This window comes from Sardina pilchardus, chromosome 2 (assembly GCF_963854185.1).
Source record: "Sardina pilchardus chromosome 2, fSarPil1.1, whole genome shotgun sequence".
NCBI classification, from domain to species: Eukaryota; Metazoa; Chordata; class Actinopteri; order Clupeiformes; family Clupeidae; genus Sardina; species Sardina pilchardus.
The window spans coordinates 10,370,019-10,393,370 of NC_084995.1; the positions used below are offsets into that span (position 1 = coordinate 10,370,019).

General features: G+C 45.7%; 2 protein-coding genes across 3 annotated transcripts; one reads left to right on the top strand and one right to left on the bottom strand.

Annotated features, from left to right (window-relative positions):
• The first annotated feature begins 187 nt into the window (after nucleotides 1-187).
• On the top strand, nucleotides 188-23,002 carry LOC134062347 (parafibromin). Of its 2 annotated transcripts, none has more exons than XM_062518331.1 (17): nucleotides 188-333; nucleotides 1,258-1,363; nucleotides 1,482-1,551; nucleotides 1,646-1,708; nucleotides 1,991-2,043; nucleotides 2,160-2,248; nucleotides 3,079-3,292; nucleotides 4,249-4,347; nucleotides 5,254-5,332; nucleotides 6,749-6,813; nucleotides 14,576-14,633; nucleotides 16,054-16,089; nucleotides 16,215-16,302; nucleotides 18,106-18,267; nucleotides 18,520-18,620; nucleotides 20,223-20,364; nucleotides 21,721-23,002. In XM_062518331.1, exons 1-17 carry the CDS (start codon nucleotides 203-205, stop codon nucleotides 21,755-21,757), a joined length of 1,593 nt encoding a protein of 530 aa, XP_062374315.1. In that variant the 5' UTR covers nucleotides 188-202; the 3' UTR covers nucleotides 21,758-23,002. The 2 variants fall into 2 exon arrangements, with proteins under 2 accessions (XP_062374315.1, XP_062374319.1); XM_062518335.1 differs by having other exon boundaries at nucleotides 4,249-4,344.
• Nucleotides 8,925-12,976, bottom strand: LOC134062357 (beta-1,3-galactosyltransferase 2-like). The gene is made up of 2 exons (XM_062518346.1): nucleotides 12,400-12,976; nucleotides 8,925-10,652 (listed from the first exon to the last, which is right to left on the bottom strand). Exon 2 carries the CDS (start codon nucleotides 10,443-10,445, stop codon nucleotides 9,135-9,137), a length of 1,311 nt encoding a protein of 436 aa, XP_062374330.1. The 5' UTR covers nucleotides 10,446-10,652; nucleotides 12,400-12,976; the 3' UTR covers nucleotides 8,925-9,134.
• Nucleotides 23,003-23,352: the final 350 nt, after the last annotated feature.

The window sequence follows — 23,352 nt, forward strand, 5'->3', positions numbered from 1 at the left end:
TGCCATGGGTATCAGATTAAAAACAAATCATTCATATGTAGTGTTTCACTTATATAATCTGATTGATATGGACATTTGTGAACAAGTCTGACTGTTTTGTGTTGGGAAATAGAAATCAGGCAACCCTTTGGGCAGCCTCATACTGAAAAAGATCAGGGGACTTGTTTTCAAGACCCCGCACCCACAAGCAAGAGAAGTGAAGATGGCGGACGTTTTGAGTGTTCTTCGTCAATACAACATCCAGAAAAAGGAAATCGTTGCTAAAGGAGATGAAGTTATTTTCGGAGAGTTTTCTTGGCCCAAAAATGTCAAGACTAACTATGTCATCTGGGGGTACGTCATCTTTTTCTGTATCTCGTTATTTCTTTTAGTTAGTTCAGCTATGATTTGCTTCTCTGGCTGGAGGCAGATGGCAGGGGACGCTAATGTTAGCTAGGCTACAACTACACAAACTTTTCATCTGCGTTATGGAGGGAAGCAGTTGCTTAGGTGGACATTTAACGTTAGTTGTCATAGCAGGTATGTCAAACTTACTCGGTTGGAACAACATGGTCTTTGGTTGGCTCTTGACATAACACATGACGTTTTATTTGTTTCTAGCAAAGATTGTGTTTACTGACCTAGGCAGGACTAGACGTGCTGGTTAGCTTATTGAGCTAGCTAGCTGCCTACTTGCAGGAAAATGTATTTGTAGGGACATATTAGGAAATTGATTTGATGGAGGCTTTACATACATGTTTCTTTCAGATATATATGTGAGCGTAAGTTCCATGGTTTATATTTGTAAAAGATTATATAGTATGTTGAAGGCATGGCATATGTTGATCATATGAGTGTTCATGTGCTCTAGAGATGTCTTATGTCGATCTAGAGCCACATTTTGTACTAGAAACTGTGTGTGTCCTGCAGACTATCGTTATTTATAACTTGCAGCGAAGCAATCGAAGTAATTTGATAGCACAGTAGTATGTGCCGTTCAGTGAATTGGAGTAAGTAATCTAGTTCTCGATAGGCAATGGTGTTCATTTACGCAGACAAGGAGTACTATAACATCAGTTATTATGCATGCGTAAAGTAGCAATTTGACTGTTGTAAATCTGAACTTCAGTGAAAATTATCGATCTAATTATTGAAGTTTCAGACCTTGACAATGAGTTGGTATGATTCAGGTCCTGTCATCAGCCAAGGTTTCTGTACAGAACTATTCACTAATCATTGTTGATGAATTGGAATGTCTTTTTATTTGAACTATTACAGAACTGGAAAGGAGGGCCAGCCTAAAGAATACTACACCTTGGACTCAATCCTCTTCCTGCTCAACAATGTGCATCTTCCTCACCCGTCCTATGTCCGCAGGGCAGCTGTAAGTTTTGTGATCATGAGTTGGGTCTGTCATATGAACTTGTGAAAGTGTCAATCTAGTTCACAGTGACCAGTATTTTCCAGACTTTCAGTGCATTGTTTTTTTCCTTTCCATACAGACAGAGAACATACCTGTAGTCAGAAGACCCGATCGAAAGGACTTACTCTCGCATCTCAATGGAGAAAGTTGTAAGTAAATGCAGCTAAATATCAGGCTTGTTTATCTAATATCTTAAATTGTTTTAGGCTTTTCTAAATTTTATTATGTATCTCTTCCTTACAGCTACTTCAGCAAGTATTGACAGAAGTGCACCTATTGAAATCGGGTTGCAGAGACCAACACAAGGTTTGTTTATAAATGTGTCTGCCCTTTGGTTAGACCCTGGTTTTTGATTATGCTCAATCTTAACTTGGACCCTGGAGACAACACTGCAACTAATTCTTCAAATTATATTTTGGTTAGCTGGTCTAGATTTAACTTCTATAATGTGTTTTTATTTTGTCAGCTGGCCTAGACACCTTTTTGTACCACTGTTTTGATTGTTTTGATTGTTTGTTTTGGTCTTTGATAATACTAAATATGCAGATTCTATAGAGAGTAATTAAGCACCCTCTCGTATATACACAGTCAAAAGGGCAGCAGATGAGGTTTCATCAGAAGCAAAAAAGCCACGCATTGAGGTAACCACATACTGATTGCCATTGCAAGCCACTTCTTTTAACAACCCATTGGGATTGTACTGTTACAAGCATGGTATCTGGTTTGGCACCTCTGATTCCTTTAATCTGACTCTCAGGATGAGGAACGTGTGCGACTTGATAAAGAGCGTCTGGCAGCACGTCTGGAAGGACACAAGGAGGGAATTGTGCAGACTGACCAGATCAGGTACAAGCCGAACAGTTGAAAGCAGCCTCACACTGTAGGAAATCCTGAATCCTGACATGCTTGAAACGGTCATAAAATCTAGATTGCAAAGACGCTGGACACGTGGTCTGTTCAGGCCCACTGGGAATACTAGAGACCACCCCCGTGATTATGTTGTTTATCTTTGCAAAAATGGCAAATTTCCAATTTCATATTAACGTTGTTGGACATGCAAGTCCACATCTAAAAATGGACTACAACCAAAATGACGACAAGCCCACAACTGGAAAACTGTCAACAAACTCTTCCTCCAGTTTCCCACCAAATATTCCCACATGAGGAGATGTGGATGATGATGTTCTCACTGGGAAAAATACATTTCCCATGTGCATAAACCCACTGACAGTTCCTCGATCCAAAGACACAGTCATAGGGTGTCTTTTTTGTTACCCTATCAGATTTCACTGACTAGGAAGACAAAGCTTGGAAACAATGCGAAATTGTCTTGATGATACTCATTATTAATTAATTTAAGGCTTATAGGAACAACCAGAACAAAGAAGAAAATAAAACTTGCTTGGCCTAATGGTAATTTCGTGGTAGAAATATCAGTATCGTACTTGGTATCAGCAAATGGAACAGAAAGGGAAATACTCAATAAACAAATGGTATCAGTGCATACCTAGTTTTGGTCCTCAACCCCCTGAAATTAATGTTGCATCTTTTACTTAGATAATATTGTTAGCACAAAATGGTTTTTAAAATGAAGATGTCTGAATTTTTTATGTGATGTAATTGCGAAATTGATGTTCAAAAGTGTCTAAAATCCTTAAAATATCTTATCTGGACAGGTCGCTCTCCGAGGCCATGTCTGTGGAAAAGATCGCTGCCATCAAGGCCAAGATCATGGCCAAGAAACGGTCGACCATCAAAACAGACTTGGACGAGGACATCACCCTCAAGCAGAGGAGCTTTGTGGACGCCGAAGTTGACGTGACTAGAGACATTGTCAGTCGAGAGAGAGTGTGGCGGACTCGGACCACCATTCTTCAGAGCACTGGAAAGGTAAACGCTGACTCATCGCATCTTTTTCTTGTTCAAGTGCAACAAAACCATTTTGTTTCCTGGCTACCAAAGGGTTAGCCTGGGTGTTCCCATCCTGCCTTGCGCGGTGATTTCAATCACGCAGCTAAGGCAGTCTGGAAACTAACACCCAAATTTTCGCCTGATTTTGGCGACCAATCACAGAACAGGGTAGAAAGCAAGACCGTGATGAGCTATGCACAGACGCATTTGATAGACATCCGTGGCGCCCAATGAACGGATCTGGGCATTTTTTTCAAATACGAGAGAATGAACGTCTGGTTTGGTCTGGACCACGTCTCATTTGAGAAGTAGGCGCTAGCCAGGCTACCAAAGGGTATAAATGACACCAAAAATCAAGTGAACAAATAATAAAAAAAAATATATTTTCTTTTTCAAAAATGTGTTTTGTGCAACAGCTTGATCTCTGCTTGGAATTTCACAATGGTGTCTCCTTAATTCCTTTGCAGAAAAGATTTTTCATGCAGACGTTACTGTAGTTTTGACTGTTTGCCTGAAGATGGCAGTGTTGCCACAGCTAAACTGTTAGATATTGTATCTCTTCTCCCTCTGACTCTTAGATCTTGTAGAAGCAGCTTCTAGCAGTTCTTCTGTACATTTAAAGAAATGCTGATCATCCTCATTATTGCTCAGCCGTGACTATCAATCAATCTGTTTGTTGGGTGACCGACCATGGCAAGCAATCTTTGCATCTTAGAATGAGATTTGTTATTTAATTGATTGCATGCAATTATGGAACATTAGTTGTAACATTTTAGTCACAGAATGCATTGAGGCGCTTAATGGAATATGACTGCAATGTCCAACTATCACACATGGCACAGGTTTATGGAATCGTCCAGCTCTTTTTTATTTATTTGATTTATTAATTTATAATTTTTTTGTAATACGCCTCTTTTTCTTTGTCATGATTCTAGAACTTTTCCAAGAGCATCTTTGCAATCCTGCAGTCAGTGAAGGCCAGAGAGGAAGGCCGAGCCCCGGAACAGAGACCAGCACAGAACACCACTCAGGTGGTAAGTGCACACACACACTTGCACTCCTGATCTCATTTCAACACACACACACACACACACACACACTAGTGATGGTTGACCGACAACACGATGGAAAGCAACCAGTCAGATTGATTGGTTGCTTTGGCGATAGTTTACTGTACACATCATCAAATGCTAATTAAAGGGACATCACCCGACCCTAAAACACACACACACACATACAGACATACAGACACACACACACACACACACACACTCACACAGATCAAATTGCCCAAAATGACATTAAGTAAGAGCACTGCCATGCTAAGATCAGACCATGTATCAAATAAATGAAGCTTGAAATGAACTGTGGGGACCTGTGATGGAGGTGCTTATTTAAGCCATCGATTGGTAAAGCTGCTGCTAGGCTGATGTTAGACACGGTGTAATAGAATGTCTTAGCAGGTGTTGGTTATATCCTTGTCTTTGTCTCTGCATAGTAATTACTATATACTTTCCTTATGTATGTAGGCATTGTAGTATATTTATTTATATATTTAGAATATATGTGTGCATGTATACAGCAATTTCCTGTGCATTAATTGCATTGTGTGTAAACCGTAGGACAGTGTTTTATGCAAGTTAAAAATTATATCAATACCATAATAACTGCCTCTGTGTATTAACCTCATAGCTGAAGACATTTTGCGAAATCAATGTAAAAACCTCATCCTCATTCTGGAAGACCAGAATGATTGTCTACTAGCCACACTTGTTTTAATGGCTGATGGGCAGTGCTAAAATCCTCTAACTTGGATATGTGACATGTTATGTTGCTGCCCATACAAATAACTAAAGGAGAGTAAGATCATTCAAGTGTGTACAGAAATAGGTAGATTAAGCCTGAATTTGTTCCTTGTGCGTTTCCCTTCTCTCGTCCAGGACCCCTCCGCAAGAAACAAGCAGCCAGTCCCAGCTGCCTACAACAGATACGATCAGGAAAGGTTCAAAGGGAAGGAGGGTGAGTGTGGCATCTGCTGAGTCTTCTCATTGGAATTCTGTGTGTGGTTTAGCCCTCCATTTCTTTCCTCTTCACCAGGTCGGCATAAGAAGCCTCTGATGCATGATATTGCAGTTAACAGACCAATGACATGCAGACCTCAGACTTGAGTGTGACTTGAAATGAAATTAGCTGGGAATGACCGGCGAAGTAAATGTGAGGCTGTGTTCATTTATTTAGCGGCCGCTTGTACAGTGGGCTCCATGGGAATCCACCCGGTGGCTGTGCAGTTGATAGCACCCAGGGGACACGCTTAAGAGGGTTCGCTTCAGCCAGTCAGTATCGGCTATTTTGGGGAAGTTTGTTTTTTCCATTGGCTGGCTTCACTCATGGACTTTGGCCAGCTAGTGTAGTGTTTTTGCTAATTGTCCGTTGATTGATTGTGCGGGGTTTCCAGCACACGCAATTGGCCCGATGTCATTTTGGTGCCACAGCCGAACGCTACAAAACTTCTAAAAATGTCTGCATGCATTTTCCTTTTTCCTGTGTTGAGTCTGGTAGTATAGCAGCAGTCATTAGTAGAAGGGGCATGCTAACGCTATACCACACCTCCTCACATGTAGATTCTAGCAATTGCAGTCTGACAACTCGATACAACTCCACACCATAGAGTTTGAGTTGTATGAGAAATGTAAATGTGTCTGACTTACGTCCACAATTAATGGTTAGGCAAAGATGTTCACAACTTCCTGGTGTGGCTTGTTTACGACTTAAAGCACAGAGCCTCAACCCCAGAGACTCACATAGAATGAGTGGTTCTGTTGTTCCCGGCTATCTGTTGTATTGTCTGGCCGATATGTCGATGAAGTGTAAGTGTTTGCCCTGTCATAACCCGTAAGCATAAAAGGGATGTAAAAGTATAAGCACAGAGGTACATGAGTGTGTGTTTCTGTTGACATTGTTAACATACACTGGTCTGATTTACTTCTCCATAATTTACCGGTGCAATCTAGTGTTGAAACTGTCATCTCTAGCCGTTACACAAAATGTTCACACTTTTTTTTAATTTTTTTTTTTTTAATTATGTTTACCTTTTCTGCAAAGAACCCCCACACAAATCCAGAGTTGAGACTGAACTCTGTGTAAGGTGTCCTGTCCTCTTCGTTTTTTAATTTTGATTGATTATTCATTTTTGCATGTTAATTATAGTTTAACTTCATGTAATAATATTATTGTTGTTGTTATTATTATTATTATTTGTATTATTATTATTATTCCCTGATGTTGACACTCAGTGGTGGTGGTGTCTGATTGAACAGCTGGCTACTAATCTAGTTAGTGACAGATTGTGTAAGCACACAGACTCCCCCTTGTTTGTGCATGATGTTAATCCCTTAACGTTATTGTCATTACTAACACAAATTTAATTTATGGCAGAAACGGAGGGCTTCAAGATCGACACCATGGGTACCTATCACGGCATGACCTTGAAGTCTGTGACGGTAAGTTCCCTGTGGCTTAATTCTGCATGAAATGGATGATGCTAGTCTAGTTTATAAACAGGGAGTCACCAGCAGTCCTTGATAACAAGGAGGAGCAGTTATTTGGGCCACAGATTGTATAATCTTGCCGTTGCAATTGACCCTTTCAGAAGTCCCACCCTCCTTAGTTACTAGTTGTTATGCCTGTCAAATGTTCATACTTTGACAACATATCATGATTGATACTTGAAATAGGTGTTATTTTAGATAGATTGCTGATGGGCTATACGTCTTGGTGAATGTTTGTTAACAACTTTTTGCCGTCGTCGTGAAGCGTGTATCTCACGGTTATGGAAATATCATGCAATATGCCATTTTTTATAGTTAGAATAATATGTGTTCCAAATTAAATCATGTTTCTATTATGTAACATGTTATTTCACTGTGTTTTTACGTGGGTTAGGGCACCACACATCCAAATAATTGCCTTTAGTGACCCACAGGCCGTCAGTCTCCATAGGTTAACATGGCAAAACTCTGTAAGCTTGCCAGGCCTCCCGTGTTGCTAAGGGTTGCTAAGCCGCAATTGGCCTCTGGCGGTTTTCGGATGGGGTTTTGGAAGGGTCAGTTGAACTGTGAGGTGTCGGGTTATAATCAGGTGCATTAACTTTGTTGCATGTGGTGTTGTGTAGCAGCCACTCCTCAGCCTGTGTCATTAAAGAAGGTAATATGAAAATGTCAAGTCTGCTTGTCGAGTGCAGTTGCTGCAGTTTTGTTGTTAGTCAGAAGGAAGCAACCTGTTATTTTCCCTCATTCCACTTCAATTTGTTATTACGGAAATGTCAGTTAATGTTTCCACATTTCCCTTCAGAACCGTTTTAAAGGTTTGCCGTCTCTGATCGCAGCTGCTCATGTTTTGTTGGTTTGTGTGTGTGTTCCTGATTTCTGTTTTCCGTAACATTTTCCCAAGATGCTCATCTCATCAAGTCTGACCACAGCGGTTTGTGTATGACGAAAGATCTCTAGTTACCTGTGTTAACACTGTGTTGTGTCCAGATGGACCCATGCCGTTTTAGAGCTGGTGCATGCTGGCTCTGAGATCAGGTGTCATGAAGGTCATTATGGACTGTCAAGTGCCCAGTGGTGGGCTGATGGTATAGCTGAGGGAAAGCTGGATCAAGAGCAAGAGTTCTTCTTTCAGGAACCTCTTTGGCTAGTTTCTCTTCAGTGGGCCGAAGGCTGTATTATTACCTTGGTTTTGGAACATCAGCAGGGAGTTGCTGAAGCTTGCCTTAAAATGACCTTGTGAAATGATGGTGTGGGGGTTTGCTGAACAAGTGACTGAGAAGAATGCGTTTGGGCTTTAATTAGTGGAATGGCTATTGATTTAGGCACAGTTTCAATTGGGATTTTCTTGCTGTTTGGACGTCTATAAATCAAGAACTTAAAAAAGTTTTTGACAATAGACATGGTCATCGATAGTGCTTGAATTGATACATTTTGTAATAGAACAGAATCCTGGACGAACACTCTTCTTTGGAGGTGTAATTTGTTTAGCCTTGAAATTGATTTACAGGTCAAATTAAATGTTCCAAATACAAACTGGCGTAGCATCCACTTTCATGGGCAATTAACATTCACAAGATTCACAGCAAGGTAATCAGCATCTCAGGGCTGACCACTGTATCACATGTAAACCGAGAGCAGTCAGGTGGCTGAAAGCCGTCGCCTTATCTCACTAGGTGAAAATAAGTTAAACGAAATTCCAGCATTTGGTTCCTTATGCATCATGAAGACGATAGGGCCGCAACTATATTTTTTCATACTGTATAGTCGATTTGGCTGTTGAAATAGTTGGCAATTGATTTTCTAGGTGACGACTAATCAACAACTAATTGTTGCAGCTCTAAGGAGCGCTATGACCATGGTGACTATCTTGTCTGAAAATTTGAAATAAATCGGACCAGTAGTTTTCTCATTACGTGGTCTGACACACACACACACACACAGTCACACAGAAGAGAGAGAGAGAGAGACCAGATTGCAATACTGTCTGGGATAACCAGACATTTTGTTGTCTTATGTTGGCACATTTGAGTTTGGACATAAAATGAAATCAACCTGACAAGGTCTTAGTTTGCTCAGATTTATTTTTGCTCTTATAGTAATATGTACATAAAAATTTGTACTTTGGACCACAAAAACTGAAACGATTGAAAAACTTTGTCAACAGATAATGTCCCATACCATCTTGTGCTTTTGACTCCTCTTTTGTGATGCCTTTCCTTCAGACCTTAACTTCATGGCCATAGAGTTTGAATCTCAATCTAACGGAATTGTAATCACCCAAGAACTTGGCCCCAGTGCAGCTTTCTTTGGCGAAGCCTCCCGCCCCTCTCTTTGTCTTTGGGTGTGTTGATGCAGGCATTGTGCTTGTTGCTCTGCAGGTGGTGCCAGAACTTGAGCAGTTCGTTGGGGTGAAACTGGTGCGAGGTGATTAGGTGGCTGTACTTGCAGCTGCTGTAGGAGACGCGCCAGTGGTTGAACAGGAACTCGTTTGGCGGAGGCGTCGGGTCGATCCGCAGCTTGGCCAAGCAGATCCCCACGTAGACGTCCTCTAAGTGAAGCCGCCGTATGCTCAACGAGGCCCTGTAGATCCTGGCCGCCATGTCTCCCGAGAACACGTACCCTGTTCCGGAGCAGAACGTCGGGTAGCGCTCGCTCGGGTAGAGCTCCGGTGGCATGTACCACTTGCTGTTTTTGTTGCGGTTTGGCGCGTACCCTCGCATGAGGTACCCGGTGAAGTACCTCCTCCTCGGCTGCGTGCCGGGCCGGAGCAGCTTCTGGATGAGATACTCGGTGTTGACGAACATGTCGCTGTCCGTCTTCATGACGTAGTTGACCCCGGGGCAGTAGGTGGCCACCCAGTGCATTCCCATCAGAGTCTTGACGGTCAGGTTGTAGTAGGTGTCCAGGTACTCCTGCTGGATGATGTCGTGGTACGCCTGGCTCTCGGCTCGTAGAGAGCGGTGGAGCTCCTCGCCTTCTGCCCTGCTGCTGGCGTTCCTGGTTCCCAGCAGGAAAAGCCGCACCATCGCCAGGCCGTCGGCCACGCTCTCGTTCCCCCACGTTTGCCGGATGGCGTCCCGGGCTTCCCTCTGCTCCGGCTCGGTGGCGACGAGCAGCACCAGGAAGGGCGTGGCGTCCCGGCACTTGTCGGGCTCGTTCAGGATGTACTCGTAGGGCTCGAGGAGCAGCGTGGAGCCGGCCGCCTTCATCTCCTCGCTGAGGCTGCTGTTGGCGCCCAGCGAGTTCTCCAGGCCGGCCACGCCGCCCTCCTCCTCAGGGAAGGAGCTGAGGTTCACCACGGCGGGCTTGGGCTGGGCGTGGGCCGGCGGCGCCAGGGAATCCCTCCACGCCGGGCTGACGCGGGGCAGGAGGCTGTTGTTGCGGCCCTGGCCGTGGGTGGCCTCCGCCGCTCTGGGCTGCCCCGGCCCGCGGGCGGCCGCCGCAGCAGCGCTCTGGCCCTCCCTCCTGCCCGAGCGTCCGGGCCGCCAGTCCTGGTGGCCGAGGATGAGGAGCAGGCCTACGAAGGAGAGCAGGGAGAGGAGCACGGCGATGTGTGTGCAGCAGTGCCGCCGCCTCCACTGCATCCTGGCTGCCTAGCGCCACTGGCACACATCAACGCCACTCACAGCCAGTCAGGCGTCGGCCGTCTGGGCATGACGGGACGGTGCCCACTTGCCTGGAGAAAAGCTCGCTAGGGTGCCCAGCAGAGGGCTGACCCGTAGCCCATGGTGGTGGTCACTCAGGAAGTACTATTGGTGAAATGCTGTCCTGCAGCAAGGACGCATGCTTGTCTGTTGAAAGGTGAAGAAAAAGATTGGAGAAGTAAGGCTGTGTTTAATGTTTAATCCCAAGTTGTACAGTTATGTAATTAACAGTAAAAAAAAAAAATTCTCATTGTTGTCATTGTTGCTTGCATAAAATGTAGCATTTTGACATTAAAAGCAAAGTTGAGATCATGACCAAGCTAAAGGATCCATTTAATGTAAAAATATCCCCCGTTCTGTTATTCATCTGACACTCTGATCCTCCTGAAGCGCGCATGTGACAGAAAGATAAAGGAAGCTTTTTTGGAGGTGCATTTCATACTCCCTAACGCTTAGTGGTTACTGATTAAATGATCCAACAACGTTAGTCAAAGTTACACATGGAGCCAAGCTGAATAACGTGGCTTTGTTCCTCATGAGGCTGAGTGCTTTTCAGTTGCTATGACTGCTCTCCAATATGTGAAGCTAGGTAATGGATGTTTTGTGCTTAGTATCTGTCTGTGACAGCCTTTTAGATATCATTCTCTAATCCATGAAATAAAAGAAGAAAATCTGATTTTGATGGCCCAAAGAGAGAACTGACAGTGACAAACTGAGGCGTATAAGCCAGTGGCATAGATGATCAAAAGCTATTATTTTGTCAGATCACATTCTCAATGTTAAAGCCTTAAAATACACTGCTTGTAAGCATCCCCTAAAGCTTAGTATGGTCAAAGAGTAAAGTAGATTTAGCATTGTGTTCGCCATGGCAACACTGACACTGTGTCAAATCAGCACATTATGGGATTTGGCTTTCCTTTTTTTTTCTGTATTCGGAGATAATGCCAGTATACCATACCAATAGTGCTGCCATGGAAACGGCTTTCTCTTATCCTTAGTTTCAGATTGATATCCGGATGAGAGGCATTGAATGTTTCTGTTGGTAGCGAGAAACAGGCAACAGAGACCACTTGCATCAGCTGTATGTAGCCAAGTAGTGTTGCTGCATAGTTGGCTTACGAGTTTAATTGGTTTACCTCGTTAGTGGAGTGGGTTAGAGCATGGGTGGTAAAACATGATTTTCCATCAACATTGGAAGATGCCAAACACTTACACCTACATGGACTATTTACATGGAGAGAGATGCTGAAAGCAAACAGATTTACACGTCGTCTAACGAAAGCATATCTGAGGATACTGAATGAACGTTTTTTTAAAGTAAGGTTTTGCTGAAGCGTGCCTTGACTTGTTTACTTGTGATCCTCCAGCCGGTCTGATCTGCTCTGATATTTTGATATTTCTTGTCCTGCTCTCGTCTGCCTGTCTTCCGTTCCCAGAGAGTGTGAGTTCCTCGCATATGCTGTAGAAAAACACTGGCCTCCGAGAGGTCTAGCGGACAAAGGGCTGTTTGTGGCCACACACACACACACTCTCGGCAACGGAACACTCAATGCTCTCCCCTGTTGATGGGGGGGGGGGGGGGTGGGGATCACAGGATATGAGCAGAAATGCCTTCTCTCTCACACGCTGAGTCTACTGCCATACACCTGACAAAGATAAAAAAAAAAAAAGAAAGAGCTGCCTAGAGCCATGTCGCACTCACTTTGGTATAGATATATACCAATGTCTCTATATGTAGTTCCTTTAGGGCTATGTAGCTGATATGTATACCTTGATACTTTTATTTTTTCCTTATTAGCATATTAATATTAAAAGCGTATGTGTGATATCTAGAGAAAGATTCGATTGCACTATTGCACATGATTTATTTATGTGCGGTCGTGTTGAATGTTACCTTTCTCGCTATCGCACTCGTCTGGGCAGTGCAGAGGCGGCTGCTGCTCGTTTCTCGTGACACAGTTGGCACCCTCACCCCACGGTTATGGACAAGCGCTCCTGCCAGCTGTGATAGTAGTCCGTCATTCCATCGACGCCGCTTATTTTTCGCATCGTTAGTCTTCCGTCTTTTTGTATTTCTGGTCCAAATTCCTTCTCTCCCCACCCCTTCCTGCTTGTCCTCTCTCTGCGTCCTGCTGCCGCCGCTCGTCGGTTCGTTAGCGAGCCGCTTCCTCTGCCGCTCTCCTCTCCTCTCCTGTATGGTCGTTCCGTGCCCTGTGTCTTTGTCAGCCCCCCCGGTCTGTCACACAAAGGCGTCTCGCGTGGATGCAGAGGCTGCTTTGATCCTCATTCATTCCTCCCCCCATTCATAATCCGTGCCCCTGGGTCTGGCCGCTTCTCAGGCAGGCGGGCGGGCGGGCGGACGGACGGAGCGATGCACAGTGGCGAAGAGAGCAGCCAGCGCTGCGCTGAGTGAACGGCTCCTATTCTGATTTCATGACGTTGCTAGGCAGGATGATCCTCCCCTTGCTTGCTCACATCTTCCTCTCTCTCCCCCTCTCTTGCTCTCTCTCTCTCTCTCTTGTTCTGTCTCTGTCTCTCTCTCTTGCTCTCTCTCTCTCCCTCTCTTGCTCTCTCTCTCTCCCTCTCTCTCTTGTTCTGTCTCTGTCTCTCTCTCTCTTGCTCTCTCTCTGTCTCTCTCTCTCTCTCTGCTTCTACCTCTACTGCTTTTTCTAGCCTGTGCTGCATTACTCTGGTCTTTCTCTCTCTCTCCATCGCTCTCTCTCTCTCTCTCTCTGAGTCTCATTCAGTCACTCATTATTCTCAGTACAGCCCCCTCTCTCTCTGTTTCCAAAAATACATGTCTGTTTTCCCCATGGGTTGTTCTCATGTGTGCTCCCTACTCGGCAGCTCTATATATACATTGGTGCTGCACTCTGATTTGGCATGTGTTTAGGTACATTTGCCTGCCTGCACTCTAAAATAAGAGGATGCTGGAGTGTGTGTGTGTGTGTGTGTGTGTGTGTGTGTGTGTGTGTGTGTGTGTGTGTGTGTGTGTGTGTGTGTGTGTGTGTGTGTGTGTGTGTGTGTGTGTGTGTGTGTGTGTGTGTGTGTGTGTGTGTGTGTGTGTGTGTGTGTGTGTGTGTGTGTGTGTGTGTGTGTGTGTGTGTGTGTGTGTGTGTGTGTGTGTGTGTGTGTGTGTGTGTGTGTGTGTGTGTGTGTACACAGCCATGTAACTGACAGTCTTTGCTGCACCGGCGGCTCGTCATGTCCCTTCCCCCCACGTGAGTCTTTTGTGTTGGTTCCCACCCCATCCTGAGCGATAGAGGAGGGTCTTCACTGGCTGCCTGCGTGGGAGGCCCGCGCGAGGGAGGAGGGGTGCGATGGAGGGGTGAAAAGGCCACCACTGCTGCCTTACTCATGCCAAAACATTGACACGGAGGAAGGAAAGCTGTGACCTTCTGTTTTGGGGGGGATGTTGCTTTTCAGAATGTGTGTGTGTGATGCTTGCGGCAGGGCAGTGCTGTCAAAATGCAAAGCCATTGTTCAACTGAAAAACCACAAAGACCTGGTAATGTGTGCGTTGGCTTGTGTTCAAGGCTTCAGAAACACAATGGAAGCGCATTGGGTTTTCAGAGCTAGGCGAACATCTGCTCTCCGTTCTTGACACCTGGTGATGGATCATTGCTGGGGATGGGATGGGTAGTGGTGCTGGTGGTGATGGTGGTGGGAGAGGGAATCAGCCCACCACCCAGTCCCTGTGGTGAGCGTGGAGGTTATCTGCAGGCGTCAGAGGAGGAGGCTGGCGATCGGTGAGACGGAGCACTTTTAAATGATTTGAAGCTGCTCAATTAAGACTAATGATGGTGCGTGTGCGGAGAGCGCGGGGAGCAGCGATAAGCCGGCCGTCAGGAGAGAGGGAGAGAGGGAGCCGGCGCACGGCTGATGAGCTCCTCACCAGCTAAATGCTAATGTGACCTTATTTGTTTGATTGTTTTCTCATTCTCTCTCTCCTTCTCTTCCTCACCCCCATCTCTCTTCCTCCCTTCTCCATCCCTCCCTCTCTCCCTCTCTCCCTCCCTCCCTCTCTCCCTCTCTCCCTCCCTCTCTCCCTCTCTCTCCTCCTCTTCCAGGAGGGGGCATCAGCCAGGAAAGCCCAGACTCCTGCCTTGCAGCCTGTGCCCCGACCAGGTAAGCACGGAGTGAAGAGACTAAATGAAGACGTTATCGTGCCTTTTGCATTGCTAACCCAACGGTATCTCGTATATGGATTGAGCTTAGTATGCACAGCGTTTCAACACAGTATGGAAAAGTATGGGATTTGATTTTAGTATTTTCCAGGTCTGTGAAAATATGGGGGGGAAAATTAGATTATGGAGAAATATTTGTCTTTCCAGGCTACTGCACCTATAGAACTTTGTTTTCTTAAACATAAAAGTGATACAATGTTTACTGATGTGTGAGATCAGAGCAAGCTTGATGTTGTTGACCTTATCTGTCAACCATGTCATTGTTCAAGAGAATTTGGAAATCTCATATTTTAATGACACACGCTGGTAAGTTTATTTGATATGGCCATACTTACTGTTGTAAATAAGACAAATATGTAAATTGTCTAAATATAAATACACACACATTCATCCCGCCCTCTATCTCTAGTCTCTATGTTTTATCACATGGCATGTTTCTTATCTTTGGTCAACTAGACTGACATAATCAGCTAGAGAATACTGGATATCGGTCCTTGTACAGCACCAATAAATGTTCAGAGCACATATTGTAGATAAGGTGGTGGAGAGGGCTGCATCAGGTCACATGTTTCATACCGGCTGCACTGTTGCTGTAGGTAGAGCAGGTGTCTCTGAGCGAAGGGGCCAACAGGAGAGAGCGCTGTGGTGCCCGAGGGCACGCTGTCCACCACCCACTTGCTCCTGTTTGGGACACATTCTATCAGAAGCAGCATGCACAGATGCGTGCACACACACACACACACACACACACACCCACACACACAATGATGGATAGGTATATACATCTACCGGCACAAACCTCCTACCACGCACCGCACACAAATAAGCTGCCCACCTCTCACAAACACACACACACACACACACCCCCAGCATGATGGGCAGGTGGTATGTGAGTGCAGCGCGGCATGGCATGAGGGATGAGCCTGCTTGCTGTGTGTGGCAGCTCTCCAGCGCCACTCTGATTTAGATTAATGGATCGATGCGTCGTTATGAACTCCTCCAGCAGCAGAAAGACCTTCAGCGGAGCGGGAGCTGGAGCAGGAGCCGCAGTGCTAGGCGTCTCAACCACCCAATAAACAGCCATATCGCTGGAGCTTATTCCTTCCACTCGTCGTGGTGGTTGTTTGAGCAACGCATGGGCGTTAGATAAGCCTTGAGTCCTGTTGAGTCGTTTTTGCCGTTGTGTACGTTAAAGCCTGGCGTAGCAGTTACTGACAGGAAACGAAGCAACACATTGTAATCAGAATGTCCCAAGCTTCCTCTCTCTTCGTGTGTGTGTGTGTGTGTGTGTGTGTGTTCTGATGTTTATAGCCATGGCCAATCTGTCTGACATCTTCTCTTGCATTTCTTTCTCTTTCAAGTTTCTCAAGCAAGGCCCCCACCAAACCAAAAGAAAGGTAATTCAAAAGAGTGCTTCCATGAAGGATGCATATAATATGCTATAAAATGACTTGATACAATATAATATAGTATAATATAATATATGTTTGAATATAATTGATGTGCTGTTTTACATTTTCAGGTTCAAGAACCCCCATCATCATTATCCCAGCCGCCACCACTTCCTTAATCACCATGCTCAATGCTAAGGACCTTCTGCAGGACCTCAAGTAAGTCTCAGCGCTCCTCAGACACCCTCATCTGTCTGGTAAAACAGCAACTCCTTCCCCATCTGCCCTTGCTGGGCAGCCTTTGTGTTCTGTTTTGTGCTGCTCTTATTGTTTGCCTGCTGGCATTGGGGTGGCTGCAGACCAAGTGTCTTGTGAGGTAATCTGCTGCTGGGATCCACCTCACGGCGCAGCAGTGTTCACATGTGGCCTGACTGAAAGTGAGAGTTTATACACGAGTCCTCATCCGGCCCATTTCTCATTCATGGCTTTTTATGGGTGTGGACATGGAGGTGTTAGGGTGGGGATCACTGTGTGAAACCACAACCCCACACCCACACTCTTACATTTATGACTGCACTAATAGTACACACACACACACACACACACACACACACACACACACACACACACATACACATACACACACTGCCATGCACATCAGAGGTATAATTGCTGTTTTGCAGTTTAATTGGACCCATAAATCACCTCCAGTCAGGAGATGGCAGCTGGGCTGTGGAGGGGGAGGTGGAGCTCCAGACATCAGTGTTGCTCAGAGGGCACCAGCCAGCGCTTAGCCACTCCTGCACAGCCACTCACTATGGGCTCCAGCAGCACCTGCCATTGGGCTCGGTACCTCCCATGCTCCATCGGGGGGAAACAGACAAATAGTCCAGAAATGTACAGAAATGCTCTTATTTGGGGCCGTGTTATTCAAATGGGAGAACTGTTGCGACTAGCTTTTGAGCCAAGAGAGAAGTGAGAATGGCGTTTTGAATACTGTATTATTTTAAGGACTGAGCGTATGAGTTGGATATTTCTGACGAGTCATCCGTGTTGTCTGATGGCTTACTGAACTAACACTACCTGGATCTGAAAAGACAGAGAGCCTACAGCCTAGCTGATAGATCCAGGGATTAGTATCTGTGAATCTGTCACTGTGGAAGAATTTCACACACACACACACACACACTGGCACGCGCACTGGCACGCGCACTGGCACACACACACACACACACACACACACACACACACACACACACACACACACACACACACACACACACACACACTGGCACGCACGCACGCACACACACACACACACATACACACACTGGCACACACACACAAGCTAATGCAAGCTGCATGGGCACTGGCTGTAATGTGTGGTCCATCTCAAGTAGTGACTGCTTTGTCATTGAGCACTGTGCGGTATGTGACAGCGTTGAACCTTTGCTAATGCGATTAGACAGCTGTGTATGCAGATGCTGGACATTTAGCCTGTTGATGAACCTGGAGTCAGACAACTGCCCTCAATAATCCCACCACAATATGAAGGGCATCTATTTATACAGTCTCTGTTGTACATAAGGCTGCTGCTGCTGCTGCTGCTAAGGTTTATTGTGGTTTACACCAGCACTTTGGTGAAGTGGACACACTGGACTCTTAAGGAAGAGGATGTGTTTAAGATGTGGTTCCAATGGTTATTCGTAAGAGCTGGGGCTTGTAGAGCGGAATGACCTTTTGGGGGTTTGAGTAGGATATCAGTGTACCAGCCAGTAGCTCTGTATCTCAGAGGTACATTTTGAAATCTCTAGCATATTTTGTGTTTGACGGGTTATTCTAAAATTTGCTCTCTCCCTCTCCCTCTCCCTCTCCCTCTCCCTCTCCCTCTCCCTCTCCCTCTCCCTCTCCCTCTCTCTCTCTCTCTCTCTCTCTCTCTCTCTCTCTCTCTCTCTCTCTCCCTCCCTCCCTCCCTCCCTCCCTCCCTCCCTCCCTCTCTCTCTCTCTCTCTCTCTCTCTCAGGTTTTTGACGTCTGAGGAGAAGAAGAAGCAGGGCATCCAGCGGGACAACGAGGTGCTGCTCCAGAGACGAAAAGATCAGATCCAGCCTGGCGGCACCACGCTCAGCGTCACCGTCCCCTACAGAGTCATCGACCAGCCGCTCAAGCTCGCGCCACAGGACTGGTACTCCCCTCCCTCTTATTTATTTATTTATTTACTTACTTACTTACTTACTTACTTACTTACAGTAGGGTTTTCTGCTGAAGATTTGTATGGGTAAAAGATGTGGTCATGATTAGTGTGTGAATTATTGAGCTGCCTTTACGGCAAGTACAGTACAGGCGCTGTGACGGCCACCACAGGTTTTTGGATGTGTGTCTGAACCACCCTTAACTTCGTTTGAAAAGAAGACTGTTTGCCTGTTTGCTCTGCCAGGGACCGAGTGGTGGCTGTGTTCGTGCAGGGCCCTGCTTGGCAGTTCAAAGGCTGGCCGTGGCTGCTGCCTGATGGATCCCCAGTGGACATCTTCGCCAAAAGTGAGTGCTGCCAAGACAGTGGCATTTTGGAATCTAGAGAAATATGAGAGAGAGAGAGAGGATGTGTACAGGTAACAAGACAAAGCCTGCTGTATGCTAGGCACTATTTTTTTACATCCATCAATGTAATGGTTTACGGTGTGTTCACCGCTCAGTGCACACGATACTGCCGGTAATGCTACTGTAAGTCTGTTGCTGGTAAGTTGCCGTTCTCTGAGTGTTTTAGAGAATTATTCCCCCATACATCATAATGTAGAATTGTAATTGCTAGGGCTACCTTATGTCCGGCTTAAATTAATTTAATTTGGAAAGACTGCAGAGTGCTGGGAATTACAGAGCCCATTAAAGACAGTCAGTGATCCATCTAACTCGCATACAGTCAGGGTAGGTGTATACCAGTCTAACCATCTAACTCCCATACAGTCAGGGTAGGTGTACTGTACACAAGTCTAGCCATCTAACTCCGATACAGTCAGGGTAGGTGTACACAAGTCCAACTGTTTTAGAGCGTATGAGCCAATTGAGGTGTGGAACATGTGGTGATGGACGAGATGAACAGGATCTGAGGCATTGTCCTGCTGACCGCTTCACCTGCACTCTCATTAAGTGGCCGGTTGCTGACCGCCCCTCGGCTCCCTATCATCGGCGCTGTTTTAAAGTCAATAGCATGAGATGCTATCAGAGCGCCGGCCTTCAGAGCACCTCTTCTCTTCTTGTCAGTATCTCGGCTGAGTCGGGCTCTGAATGACCTCCGGTCATTAGCTGGCCCGCGGACTTGTACTTTATACGGAAAGGAACGGGACAATTGTTTACAGATGCAGTTCCTCATTCGGCCCCTTAGATAATGTGGAATTTGTATTGAAAGCCATGTAAGTACTCTAGACCATTTGGCATAATCTCATAATGAGCTTGTTTTATAGTTTCTGTTTTACTAAATGCACAACAGCCTGTCTTACTTAATTGTGTTATCAAATCCAAACCCTTTTATGTACTTTCATATGGAAAATTGTTTTTGGCTTAAATGGCTACATTGTGAGCCAGGAATTTTCTACAGTGGATTAATTTTTAATCACATTAGAGTGTAATTGGTAGCATCTCATTTTGCTTTGTCATGGGAGTTTTCAATGTGGTCCTCAAAATGAAGATTGGGCAGACCAGGAATGTGTTATTTTAGTTATAGCATGCCTGATGGTGCACATAATGAATCATCATTATGACAATTACACTAATAACATTAGTGCAGCAGTTATGATGAGTTGATGCCTGTACAAAGTAGGGATGTGCATGAGCAGCTGTTTTAATCGGTTAGCCGTTCGAGATATACATATATTAATATCCCTATTTTGCTATTCTATAATGCACTGAATTATGGTTGAAGTTGTGCGGTCACGGTAGCATAGCATAGCAGTTATGCAACCATAGTAGAAGTTCTGCTACCATATCACTGTTGATGGAGTTAGAAGGTTGAGATCACAATGAAGAGTGGATTTGCATTTACGGTTTCATGTGACCTATTTGAGCGCGTCGCCTAAACAAGATGTGCAGAGATAACAAGGAGACCAGCGATGTCACAGTCTAATGAAGGAGCATCTCTCTTTGCAGTCCGAGCCTTCCACCTGAAGTACGACGAGGCGCGGTGCGACCCCAACGTGCAGAAGTGGGATGTCACCGTTCTGGAGCTCAGCCACCACAAGCGCCACTTGGACAGACCCGTCTTCCTCCGCTTCTGGGAGACGCTGGACAGGTCAGTCACCATCACCAGGCCACGTGTTCTGAGGACTGGTCTGTCTGTCTGTCTGTCTGTCTGTCTGTCTCTGCTCGGCTGTCTCCCGTGCACTCCCCATCTTGGTCGTGCACATGTGCTTGCATGCCCCTCTAAAGGGGGGTACACACACACAAAGATTTTATAAATCTCAACCGACTTTTTTATCTGTGAGAGAAGGCACACATGAAGATAAAAAATCTGTCTCGGCTGCCCTCGGAACACCCCACACACTACAGGATTTCTATTGCACATGTTCGATATTTACGTTTTGCTGCCGAACGTTTTCCGAGGCAATTGTCGGGAGAATTTTGACTCTTAATACACCACACACTACAAGAGAATCTCATAAGATAACCTTAAGAGCTTAAGATAATGGGCCGTCGTTGGTCGGAAGGGGCAAAATCGGGGCAAAAATCTGCCCTGATTATCTTTGTGTGTGTACACGCCTTAAGTGGTCTCAGTGAATTCTACATGCACCCAATCACCCAGCACACTGAATCTCGTACACACACACCAGCTGAGGACCGACACGTGGACGACTGGGAGGAGTGTGTGTGTGTGGTGTGGGGTAAGTGTGGGGTAAGTGTGGGGTGTCCTGGATGCCCTGTGGTGGTGTGAGTGTGTGAGTGTGTGAGTGGTACTGTAAGTGTCCTGGGCGCCCTGTGGTGGTGGAGCTCCTCCTCACTGGGCCAGCCCATTTCACTCATTAGTTCTAGCGCCCGCCCCACCAGTCACACTAATTACTAGGTCCAGATGGAGGAGACAAAACGATATGGAAGACCGTACACCACTGCGTGTGTGTGTGTGTGCGTGCGTGTGAGTCTGTCCATCCGTCCGTCCCCCAGCCTGTTTACAACCCAGACCTTTCGCTGAGTCACTCGGAGTGGGTGTGCTCGTGCCAGCGGTGTGATTGTGCTTGTGTGGCGCTCCATTCTGGCTGACTCTGGCTGATTGTTTTTATTTGGGGTCCAGCCTGCAGGCAGAGTGCGGTCAGCGCGGGGCGGAGCTAATAAGCCCAGGGAGGCAGCGCAGCTCTCACGCACGGTTCCTGGGGTAGTTGGGCTAGTTCTCTCAGATGTGGGTCTCCTTCTCTTTGTTCACGGGCCATTGTTTCATTTCCTGTTGTGGTATGCTTTAATGAGCACTGCTTTAAATAACCCAAGTTGCTGACTGCAGACATTTTTAAGGAACAACTCATCAAAAAAACACTGCTTTGAGTCATAATCAGTTGGTTTGCATCAGAACGGGTGGGACTCGAGTGATATCAGGCTCTGTTCCTCTTTCTTTGAAATTCGAACGTCTCACTATTCTTCTTCTTCCTGTTTTGGCTCACAGGTACATGGTCAAGCACAAGGCCCACCTGCGGTTCTGAGATGGACCGTCGACTACTGTGCGCAGGCCTCGCCTGAGGCCTCTGGTCTTGCCCCTCACCGCCCCCTACAGACAGTCCTCCAGCCAAGACCCCCCACCCACCCACCCAGGTCCCGAGCAGCACTTTGGATCCCGGTCTGCTTCTCCGCTCGCGTGGCACCAAGACTGTGGGACGGCCCAGCTCAGCACTGGTGCTGCAACGTCTCTCTGAACTCACAGGGCTTTAAGGGAAAATGGGGCGGTGCTCTGAGAGGATTTGATGCAGGCTTGCTTCCTCTTCTGCCAGATTATCGTCATGGTCTTTTTTTTTTTTTTTTTCCTTTATCATTATTACTAATATTTCTTCTTTCCAGCCCAAAAGCAACTTAGCATCTAGACAACGTTTGATGTCTGGGGAAAAACAGTGCAAGGCTATCATGGAAAACTTCTCTTCCATTTCATGTTTTTACTTTGTGGGTTTAGAGGAAATGATCTGAATAAGGACACATTGGAACTGGCAGTGTCCATGTACTTCAATCAAACAAACAAAAATTATTTTTTAAAAAAGTGAGACTGGTTAGAGCTTTGCCCTGCTCTTCTTTCTGTTTCCCTGAGGGACTTTTCTTTGGTTGTTCCCCAGTTTGTACATTTCACACCACAGCCTCTGCTCGTAGATAGCATTAACAGAGCAGATAGAATTGTAAATATGAAATGCAGTCGAACCAGTGTTTGTATATTCCTGGCCTTCTGGTGATGGGGCAGTGGGTAGCTCTGGAAAATGGTGAATGTGAAAGGGCTTCCACCTCTTCTCCTCTCTTGTGTCCAGCACAGGGTTGGTCACCTCTATTATGCTACCAGTTTGGTTTGAACCCCACGTTAAAAATGACCTCTGCTAAAAAAAAAGAAAAGAAAAGAAAAGAAAAAAGAAGCTGTATGGTGATGTAGCACACTGTTACAAATACAGCACGAGAAGCAGACTGTGAGTACAGTTTAAACAACTAAAATAAGGCAAGTGAAATATTCATTTTTTGTTTTGTTTTTGGTATGATAGCGGATCACACCACTTTGTAAACGTTTTTCCTATAATGTGGAATCACTGCTGCAATAAATAAGGAATGCATCTCTGAATTACTTTGATTATTACGTCCATGACTCTTTGACATCGAGAGTTGATTTTTACATTGGGGTCAGTGATACAGTGATTGAGGGGGGTCTATTGTTTTTAATGTTCACAGTGTATGTGGATAATAAAGCTCAATGTCAGCTACCCTTCTGTTTGCTTCTCCTGTTTTATGAGTCTTGTAGTGTGTTCCATCCCAGAGCAGTCCAAACCAACGAGGAGTGAACATTTGAGCACAGAGGGCCTGATTGTGTCACAAACAGTAGAGTGTGGCTGGTCATTAAAGAATGTTTCGAAACATCGACTGTCCTCGCCGCTCTTTGTCCTTTTAAACTCCGCTGAGTGTTCCACGGGGGTTGGTTTCACCCACAAGCAGTCCGGGCAGACAGGCTTCTTTGATAAGACGGCTATTGTGAGGAGCAGTGGTCATTTTGTAAACCCAGGGGGAAAGGTCTGCTGCTATCAATGTGGCGGAGCATCTGATGCAGCTTCTGAGG